The sequence below is a fragment of the Phalacrocorax aristotelis genome, chromosome 7 (assembly GCF_949628215.1).
Source record: "Phalacrocorax aristotelis chromosome 7, bGulAri2.1, whole genome shotgun sequence".
Taxonomy (NCBI): Eukaryota; Metazoa; Chordata; class Aves; order Suliformes; family Phalacrocoracidae; genus Phalacrocorax; species Phalacrocorax aristotelis.
This window is the reverse complement of record NC_134282.1, coordinates 46053432-46064292: the sequence shown is the minus strand read 5'-3', so window position 1 is coordinate 46064292 and position 10861 is coordinate 46053432. Positions and strand designations below refer to the sequence as shown.

At 45.4% G+C, this 10861-nt stretch overlaps 2 protein-coding genes across 2 annotated transcripts in view; one reads left to right on the top strand and one right to left on the bottom strand.

Annotated features, from left to right (window-relative positions):
• Window positions 1–1786: 1786 nt before the first annotated feature.
• ARNT2 (aryl hydrocarbon receptor nuclear translocator 2) overlaps window positions 1787–10861 on the top strand; it is a 187688-nt gene continuing 178613 nt past the window's right edge. The window contains exon 1 of the mRNA XM_075100536.1: window positions 1787–2067. The gene's annotated coding sequence lies outside the window, so the exon portion shown is untranslated. The remainder of the gene's footprint in view (window positions 2068–10861) is intronic.
• Window positions 8144–9104, bottom strand: CTXND1 (cortexin domain containing 1). Its single transcript, XM_075098353.1, has one exon. The coding sequence runs from the start codon at window positions 9087–9089 to the stop codon at window positions 8910–8912; it is 180 nt and encodes a 59-aa protein (XP_074954454.1). The 5' UTR covers window positions 9090–9104; the 3' UTR covers window positions 8144–8909.

The following is a 10861-nucleotide window of genomic DNA, read 5'->3' as shown; positions in this document are numbered from 1 at the left end:
AGTTTTGCTGGCGTGGGCCATGTGGGTATTTGATGTCATCCCAGGGAGCACCCAGCGCTGGATGGGAATGTGAACCTCTTGGCCATGCAGGAGAGGAAAATTAATTTGAGATTGAGATTAATGAAAGAATGTGGCAGTGCAGATGAATCACCGCTAATGGGGCATGTTCACTGAAATGGGCTCTCTTCCACTGTGCAATAATAATAGTCACTTTAAAGAATGATACTTGGAGGATCATCCCTAAATCGATTTAAATTTTTAGCCTAAGACATTCCATTATCACCAGGAGGGATGACCTGGCCAGGAAAACAGTGGCTCGTCGTTTATGAAGGAAAAGCTATTTCCCCTTCAGGCTCCTGTGGAAACTCAGAGCTGAACTAACAGGCAGATATTTATTTAATGTACTCTGACTTGGTTGTCAGTTTATGGGATGCTTTGTGCTCTCTTTTGACCTCGAAGGACAGCCACAAGTTGACACCTTCCCTCTTGGATTTAGAAATAACTCATGCAGTTCCTCTGAGCACAACCTGGCTTTACTCCTGGCAGCAGCAAAAGGACACAGAAAGCATTTATCCAGTGGAGAAATTTCTCCACAGAAGCCACATCCACACCCTACCTTGCCATATCTGATGTGTGGGAAACATAATATCCGAGGAGAAGGGTGCACCCACACCCCCAGCGTCTGGCCAAGCAGTCCTGCACTGTGGTGGGGATGGGTGGAGGTGGTAAGGGCCTCCTCTGACCCCGCAGGTGACAGAGCTGGGCTTCTCTAGCCTGGGGACATCTGGAGAAGTCCCAGGTCCCCACGAAGTGGAGGTTTTCTGGAAAGGAGCTCAGACACGGCTCTGAGAGCAGGTTTCAGAGGTGAGCTGGAGAAAGTCCAAAACCTCACTCAGGACAGAGCTCAGAGACATCTGCTGCCTGCTGCATGGATGGGGGCCAAAAAGCCAAGAGCTGCTAAAAAAAGAGAGAAACTTCTTTTTATGACCAAAGCCACTTTCTTTTTACCTCCAGAAGGTAGTGGGCTCTGTGAGGGCACACACTGGGGAGAAGGCCCATAACCAGGCTACTCTCACCCAACACAGCAAACCCAGAGCCACCAGTATTCCTGATCCTCACTCTGCCAGGGTACCCCGCATCAGGGGGCAAATGAATGGTATATCTGTACTGCAATGTGCAGTGCTGGCCTAAAATAGCATTGCTTTTGCCTAGGACTAGCAGCACTAGAGTCACAGCGTCACCCACTGCCCGGGGAGGCTGCAGTCTCCAACACAAGTTTTAGGAAACAACGAGGTGCTCTGGGCACCTCCCGCTTGCTCTACCTCCACGGGGGCAGCTGTGACCACTTTGCATCCCTGGCCTTTAAACTAAAGGTCACGGAGGCCTTTTGGTTTTGGAGGGAGGTGTCTACAGAGTAGGGATGAAGCTGAATGGGGTGAGAAGGTGAGGCTCTCGGAGCAGGAGGATGCTCTCAGCTTGGGTGCTCTCAGCTCAGCATACAGACCTGCTGTTTAGAAAAGTTTATTTCTGAAGCACCATTTCAATGGGTTTGGCCCTCTCTGTATAGAGCTTCCCCTCTGCTTCTGGAAGCTTTTGCTACAGTTAGGTTTGAGCATGGCTCCCTCTGCTTCTAGAGGTTATGAGTTTTAATTTGATTTAAATCTGTTTTTCCTTAGTTTGCTTGTACCCTGGCTTCCAGCAAAAATGAAAGGGGGGGGTGGGAAGTACCAAACCCAGAGCTCCTTTTCCTCTGCTCTGTTGCAGCAGCAGGTTTGTAACCTGGATATAGGAGAAGAAATTTCTCCTTGGATCTTCAGAAGCCTAGAGGGAAAATAAAGCCTTTCTGCTGTGTCATCTACCCAGGACGCCTCATTCGGAGTTGTACAACATAGTGTGGGAAGAGAGATCCTGCCTTCTTGACCAGAGGAAAGGGAAACGTGCATCTAAATAGAAGCCATGGCTTTTATGCTTGCCTGGAACATCCATCTTGCTGGCTGGATGTTGCACACTCAATGGAAGTCAGCAGTTCCCAATAGCGACCTGTGCTGGAGTGCAGCGATCCTGGGCGTGAGTAATGCTGAGGTGGTGGATCAAAGGTCTTGGAGGGATGCAAGAGGTGCTTCTGTGTTGTACTGCCTTCTCACGGGGTGCTTGTAGATGCAGTGAATCATACTGCCTGATAATATTTCATCTGGTTTTGTTATTTTGCTGGTAAGAAAACTAAGGGCAGCCCTTGTTTAATAATGGTTTCGATGCATTTTTCTTATAGATCAAAGCATGATCTGGATGGTGGGTAATGAAAAAGCTGGGTAAAATTTATAATAGCACTGTTGATATGACTGTCAAAAGAAAAGCATGGAATAAAACCCTAAAGCATATTTCAGAACTTAAAGGAAACAATGGATTTTCTGTGTGAAATGGTGGCATTCTTCACCAGAAATAGTTTTCTGCAGAGGTTCTAATTAGAAATGGATGCGATATCATGGAAAAAAAATCAGTTTTGATGAAAATGTTTGGGTCAGCAATATTCATAATTCCTTCATTAACCAGGCAGTAATAACTCAAAGTAAAATGCTCTTTCAGTAGTTATTCAGGGTCAAGGTAGTGACTTTGTTAAGAGGGATGGAGCTGGTAGGTGGTATTCACATTGGTTTTGGCTTTAAGCAGTAAGGCAGGAGGCCATTTCTCAGGCTTGATTGCTGCTTCTGTTCAGGATGCCCACACAGTTGCTGCTTAGTGAGAAAGAGAGAGATCACTCCTGGAATTTTAAAATTGATTGAAGGCTTTGGAAGTGTGTGAGGGACATGCTGAAGTACCGGCACCATGCTGCCCCATACAAATCTGCTGTGAGCTGTTCTTCCTTCTCATGTCCCCTCATTCCCAAGCACATCTTCACCTCAGCGCTTTCTCTGTTGCATGTGTGTTTGGTTTTCCATGTAGTTTTAATTAGACCTGCACTTTCTAATTTTTACTCTATTTCCTCCGTATTGTCTACTTGACAGCTGTAACAGAGCTGGGGTAGAGACAGTTAATGTATAAGGGGGATGCTGCAGGAACAGAAGTCCCTGGTGGCAGCTGAGCACCTCTTGGGTCAGCTTGTAGAATTGACACCTTTGTCAATGAATATTAAGGGACTGGTTGGGAGCTGCAAGCACAGGGAGGGTTTCTTGTCCCCTTCTCACCGTGTGCTGGATCCAGGGCAGGTGTGCTTCAGGGCTCAGGACCTGCAGCCGGCAGCTCCACTGTCCTGCACTGGGATGGGTGCCACAGAGCTGCCGTGTCCCAGGACCGTGTACTGGGGTTTCCCTCGGGGGCTGGTGGGGTCCCCAGCTCTGCTGCCCACTTGCCCCTACCAGGCACTTTGTTGGTTCTCCAGAGGCAATACGGCTGCTGCTTGAGAAATCCAACTGGTCTTAAATATAAAATATGTTTCAAAAAACTTTGCTTTCTTTACAGCTTCAGCACACTTAATACAATTTTAGTACACTTTTGACTGATTTCTGCTTTCCCTTCAGGAGCTGCCTGGCCAAGCCCCAGTACAAAACATGGAGCTTTGTAACTAGAATTGTATCATTCAACATTTCCTAATGCTGGTGTGGCTTGAACTGAACTCTCAGACTAAATGCAACCAGGAATCTTACTGTGTATTGCTTTGAAAATGTATGTGTGAGCAGTGTCTTCCTCCTGGTTAGCAAAAAGTAGTGGCCAAAGGGTATCAACCATTTTTAATGAAAATAGTTTTTAAAGAAATAAAAAAGCGCAGATGCAAAAGAATGTTGACTAAAATCAAGAATTCCCATTGCAGCGTTAAGACATGGTTAAAATTGGGGATTTAATATCCTTTATTTAAATCAAATCACTCAAGATGTAAAATCGGGAGACAGCTAAGACAAGTGGTTTGGAGCCTGGCAAATCTGGGTTGACAAGGTCAGAGACAGAGAGGGTAAGGAAGAGGAGAAGACAAATTTTCCAGCCAGTGTTTAACAGGATTTTCATACTGTGGGTAGCTCAGCTGAAGCCATTGCAAGGGTGCTGCTGTGCCGACGGCTGGTGCAGATCCAGCACCACCATGGACCAGGACTGAGCTGGGTACGAAGCTGAGGAGCTGGTGCATGGGTGTCACCTCATGCATTGCCATGTTGCCCTCCAAGATACAAAACTGTGGTGGTGGCTGCTCCTTTGGCTGGCTCCTTGCCCCTGCAGTAAGGCCCACTCCACATGCAGGTCATGGTGTCACTACTGTCCTTGGGTCTCTCCAGGTGGAGAGGCTCGAGGCCTTGTACGCTCAGTTATCTCTATGCACTAATGGGGGACTGCATGAAAGCTGCAGGTAGCACAGGGGACCGGCATCAGCCTGGCTCCATGGAAGTCTAATCTGGGACTGTCTTGAAAAGTCACTGCCTTCATCTCTCATACGCTTTCACTGTTTTCTGGAGCGCTGGCACTGGCTTCTGAAGTGAACCAGTTAGAACCTGAGGTCTGTTGTCCTCACCACCCTTCTGATGTGCACAATGGAGATTGCTGGAGTCTGAAAACAGCGTTCTCCCCACTTAAGCCTTGTGTTGACTTAACTTCTGAGCTTTAGTAACATGGGTTGCAGTTACCCACTGAGACCTGTAATGACCCAGCAAGCCAGGGACACCTTTGGACAGCAAAGGCCGCAGCAGCAACGCTTCTGCGGTTCCCTGGCTAGCATCAGTCCCTGTTTCCTTCAGGAAATCCTTTATGCTCACAGTTCTCCAGGGTGTCTGCCCAAGTTTAGACACTGCTGGCTTCAGTTCAGGTCTGCTCTTACATTAGCCATAGTAGCTGCTCTGAAAACAGCATAAAGACTCCAGCCTCTGCTTCTGACTAGGACCTGGTTAATAGCTTATCAGTGGGGTTTTGTCTTTGTGGCAAACTGGGTTGCAGGCACAAAGGTCCTTCTGCCACAGGACTCACTGCAGGGTCAGGCAGATATAAAGTGCCTGGCTTTCAGGCAGCAGTGTCTTCTTACAAGATGAAAGAATTAGTGATTTGCCTCTTCATCTTTTTCAAGAGGAGGAGTTTCCTGGGTGCTTTTCACTCCACATATCCCACACTCTGTGGCTTCTTCAAAGAGACCCCACAGATGCTCCACACTCTTCATTTTCAGTTGCTAGTGGGAGGGACTCCAGTGGCCCTATTTCTTTCAGTATGCAATTTGTTACTGATAATGAATTGCTGAAATACAGCATGCTTCAGTCCCTCACTGAACTGAAGCTCTGCTCAGCTTAGTGCTCTTACTGACCAGGCGAATAACCTGAAATAGCCACTTTGGAGGGCTGACGTCCCAGCAGAGCCACAGGAACACTTGGAGCTCCATCAGCTCTGTCCTGAGCTCTGAGAGTCTGCAGTGGTGTTGCTACACAGAGAGCAGTCTTCTACTCCCACCCCCACCCACCACGGAGGGCTGTCAGGAATGTGTGTCTTTCTTGAAAATCATGTTGTTGTGTGGTGGGTGGTTTCTAAGAGATCCTGGCAACTAGAAGTGAACCACAACAGAGACAACAAGAAGACTTTCCGTGTTGAAGCTGTTTATTGTGTTAGATAAATACATTTGCAACAAGTTTGAATTATTTCCTCTGAGTGCAATTGCTGGTAGTATGTCATGATGATTAAAAAAGAACCAAAACTAGCAGAGGCACTTGTTGCATGCAGCTGAAATCACTACTGAGCCCAGCAATGCAGCCCCTGCTAAAAAAGACCTTCCACTGGCCATGAGCGCAGCTTTGCTGACAGGGCTCGCAGGGTCGGCATCGGGTGGGAGCTGCGATGGCGCATCTCAGGTGGGCAAGTCCCAGCTCTGAATGCAAGGAGGATAAAACGTCTGCTTTTGGCATGCTGTCTAGTATTGCTTTTGGTTAGACTGGTGAGGTTGTGTGATAGTAACCAGTGGGGGAAGGCAGAAATTGGAATACACTTACATCACCTGTATAAAAACAATCACATTGAATTTTACACAGTCGTGTGAAAATGTTGGACATGAATATGTAGATGCTTATGGACACCTTCTTTGTCAAAAGAAGGATGGACTTGACAGGCTATGCCAGGAGGATAAGTACCTTTTTATTAGAAAATAGAGCTACTGATAGGCATCTTTCCTCTAGGATCTTCAGGAAAATCCATACAATGGCTTGTACAGCTGGACAAACAGGAAAAAAAAAAGATTGGCAAACATTTCTGCAAAGCAAATTGTTAATTTGCTTCCCCAGCATTCGTAACCCTTTGTTCTCACACAGGCTTTGCTCCTGCAAGGGCTGTGCGTTGCTGGCCCTGCCCTGGCAAGGACACAGCATGTGACTGACCTTGGTCTCTGTGTAGTCAGGCAGCCTGCTCAGAGGCTTAAACCTAAGCATGTGTGTAAGCCCTTAGCTGAACGGGGACTTAACAGTGATGCATGACAAAGCCAGAGAGCTCTGCATGCAGATAAATATTTGAGTGGAGTATTGGCATTGGGAAGAGTGATGACAAACTCTGTTCTTGCTCTGCATCAGCTGTGAATGCAGCCTGGTGACCAGCAAACTGAAAGCATCTCTAGCCTGGAAATAGACTTATTTTGGTTTTTTGTTTATTCTGTAAGTAGCCCTGCCAGTATCAAGGTGGGATATGAGATTTGTTAACAAAAAATGGGTTCTAAACTTTACCGCAGGGAACAGAAGCAAACTCCTTTGAGCTAGGACATCCATTCCTATATTACAGATAGACACGCTCATGAATAAGAGAGATCAATGCATTTGCTCAAAGTATGGTGAACATTAACATTCATGCTTGAAAAAAATCCTGTTACTGGTGATTAACTGGCTAGCAGAAACTGAGGCTAAATAACAGCCTGCTAAGCAATCTGCAGTGGGTAATTGAAGCAGTGGAGGTCTCTTGGTAGAGAATAGCAGGATTAAAGCCAATCCTCAAATCTCCTGCCTCCTGAACGGGATCTCCTACAACAGAGATTAGCAAAAATTGTGCAGTGCAAAAGATCCATGCAAAAATCTCCACGTGCCTCATAGCCTAGTATTTTGCAAACTCTGCAATCACAGTGCTGAGCACCTCACATCCAGACTGTCCTCCGAAATAAGTGGAATATGTAACAAAGCCAGGTGCCCTTTGGCATGACTCAAAATGCTACAATCTTAATGAGAGAGAAAATGGAGGTCTGGACAAGTCCTCTGCCTGGGGAGAACTTCCCTCACTGTATACTGAGATTTAGATCTTCCCCATTAGTTTCACAAGGAAGAATTGCAAATCAATACCTTATTCCTGTATCCCTATCTAAGGTTGTCCAAATGCTTTCTGGTGTTATGAGACAGACAAAACAACATGAGACAAGTTAATATTGTTGTACCCATTTCACTGTTGAGTAGGCTGAGGCACATAAAGAGGTGACTTGTGTGATCATCAAACAAATGTGTCAGCTGAGAATAGTAACTACAAAGTCTACATCCTGATTCCTTGTCCCAGCCTTTGGCTCCACTTTCTCACCCACTGTGCATCACTTTATGGCAAGAAACTAGAGGTCAGGTAGGCTGATAAGGAAGAGGAGAAACAGTGAAACACCCTTCTTGCAGGTTTGTGCTTTGAAGTCTTGTCTGCTCATGATGCTTGTTGTGGTTCCAGTACCTACTCTGTATTGCTTCAGCAGCTCCGTACGATCCCTTAAGCCAAACATGTCACTAAAAAAGGCAGCTGTGAGCAAAGCTTAGAATTTGGGGGATAGAGGACATCAGAATCCTTCAACTCCCACTTTTCAAAAGGTAAATAATAAATTTCTATAGCTTCTGTGTTCACTTACGCTTTCTTGCAGAATGGCTGTCTTAATGGATGGAGAGAAGGAAACGTTCCGCTATTTGCCTTACAAATTTGTGGAAAAACTCTTTTGAAGGTGCTGAATTTCTCCGAGGTAGAATGCATATTTTTGTATATTACTGTAACTGTTATGCTGAGGAGTCTGAGTGGCAAAGCTAGGAGCACTGTCTCCTTGCTTATTGTCTCTGTGATTCTATTTGTGTGACATCCCACTGAAGTGCACCCGAAACAAAAGATGGATGAAGTTGCATGTGGAATCACTCTTTGAAAATCACAGCAAGTTCTATGTAGCTGAAACCAGCAGTATCCAAGCTCTGCTCTGTGGACCTCTGGTTGCTACCAAGCTCATCGTAAGTGGTCTGACACATCTGGCTAATCCATGGACCTATGGCAGATGATAAAATGCCTAGTGTTTGCATGATTAGGATAGAGTGAGGTGGTGCTACAGCGTCAACAGTAGTCCATGACCCCCTTGGGAACTGTAGTCTCAGTGCTTCTGTATCCCGATCACCAGAAATATGACTGTAGTGTGGTAGGGAGTGTACGTGCAGAACCAAGTGAGTCGAGAATAAATCTGCCCATATAACCCTACTTAACCAGGGGTGCTTTAGTGCTTCTGCTTAGTGATGCTCTGGGATACAAAATTATAAAATCTGTGCCTTTTTCAAAACACAGATATAATGACTGAGGAAGATATTTGAAGCAATCTATTTCCAGGAAAGACAGAAAGTTCTCGTTGCATTTCCAAACTCTGATGGCTACTCGGGATTTGTAGGAGATATTGAGGAGAGGACAAACTGTGCTAGACCAAGAGTTATGTTAGGAAAAGTCTGGAGAGTCTTGTGCTACTTGAGTTACAATCATAACTGTTTTCAGTAAAATAAGAGTTGCTGCATAGTATTAAACTGTGCTGCCTGACTGGCTTGTGATATCCTGATCTGTTGAGCAAGAATCATCTACACTGTGTGCTCTTAGAGACGTTGCCATTGCCTTGCATATCTGAAACTGGCTGTTTGTGTGTTAGCCTTCCCAGTGGGAGAAGGCCTCCTGGATCATAGCATTTTATGGCTCTGTCTAGCGGTGTTCTTTCAGTCATCTAGATGTTGCTCTTCCCATGTAGATGTAGGGATGGCACTGTAAGGGTCCATGATGACTTTTGCACAGCGAATAATCATCACAATCAAGAAGAGGCAGAGGAAGACAAAACATGCTAATGTCAGTCCCTTGTCCACATCAACATACACAGGCTCTGGGGTTGGTCCCTCCATTGCTTGTGCCACTCTTCATCTGGGTTTATATTTACTCCTAACATCATCAACCACCTGCAAAACAAACACAGTGTCAGACACAAGTGATTGCTGCTCCTGAGTATGGGGAAACTTGGGGGTAGGATTGGATACAGAAAATCTGTGATATATTCTTGCAGGGAAATAAACCTGCTGGAAGTGTCATAGCTTGGGTAACTGTGAGAGCTGTGAACAGGAGAAACCTCATCTCCACCTTAATTTAGCGCTTGAATGGTTCTTTCTAAAACAGTAGACAATAAAAAGAGATGTTAATGAAGAAAAGGGAAGTGGTGGTGAATGAACACTATCCACTTGAAATATCATATCTTAAAAGAGGCACAGACACTGTTCTTGTCTCAGCATTTCCCAATCACCAAAATATTTCCTCTCCTCTGCTGGTGTGAAAGAACAGACAAATGGCAGAGCAGACTGTTTCCATCCCAATTTTCCTCTCTATCCAAACATTCCCTGTCTCTCACTGGCACAAAGCAAAGTGAAAATTATGCGTACTTATTTTCCATAACATTTAGTCTCTGGTACTCATAAGTTCTCCAGGCAATAGTAGATTTTTAGGAGCAATATAATTTTTAAGTGGGTGTTTTATCACTCGGAGACGTACAAGAGATTATATGATTAGTACAAGGATTACTTTACTTGATGCAGATGTCTGCATAGCTGAAGGTCTCTTCTGACCTCATCTGAACCCATAACCAAAATGGCTTCAGCAGTTATTGACTCCCTTCTGCCCCTGCAAGTTTGCCTCTGGATAGTTCATTAGCTGCTCACACAAGTTGCTTTGTATGATGGTGCTGAAGGAGAGGAACTGACCTGACTCATGGAATTGAGTCACTGCCCAGGGGTGGGGGAAACTTTTCCTGACATCCACCTTTGGTCAAGGTGGGAGGTAGAAGTGTTGAGGTTTACCACTGTAAAAGAACAGGAATATGGAGTGTCTCTTTAAAACAAGCAATAAAAAACCAAAGTCGTTCACATCAAATGCAATAATCTGAGAACCGATCCCTGCTTTGTTTGGAGATGAGAGAGAGGAAAAAGAAGACATGGAACCATAGGGAGAATTGGGTGAAACTTGGGTATCACATGGTCCAGTTGCTCTCTATAACTACATTAATGCAGTGAGGAAATCCCAGGTACAGGTTTTATCTACACAGCCAAGTTTGCCTGGTTACATTTCCAGTGAGCTGGTGCTACTGGCCAGGCTGTTTCAGTAGTGGTTCACATCTGGCTGGAGCATCGTGTTCTTGCAGCATTGTGCTCTGCCAGCTGTGAGCGGGTGTCCCGGTGACTCAGGAGCTCTTATGCCCCGAGAATTTTTCTCAGGGTGAACTGAGGATCTTTTCTTTTGGAAGTTCATGGTTCCTCCTCTGTCTCATAATTTATGCCTTTTCAAGCTGTTTTCCAATTTCACCACCTCCTAGATCCTACAAGGCAGTATAAATCAGCCGGCCCTCTAGTCTATTTTAAGCACAAGGACAGCAGATTTTTTTTAATTTCCTGAAAGAACAGAAATTACTGCGACAGCTGGTCCTGCAGCAGGGAGATTAAAGAAGCTGATGATACAAAGTGAATGAAACTACACAGACGATGCATGTATTTACCAGTCAGATCCTCAGGATGGACCAGCAAGTCTGAGCACATGAAAAAGTCAGTGAGGAGCGGGGTCAGGCTTGTAATGCTTACCTGGCCTGATCAAAGGTCTACTATTCCCGGATGAGACTATTATCACTCTTTCACCA

Excerpts from the sequence above, each read along its gene's own strand:
- CTXND1 (XM_075098353.1), bottom strand. The coding sequence starts at position 9,089 with ATGGAGGGACCAACCCCAGAGCCTGTGTATGTTGATGTGGACAAGGGA.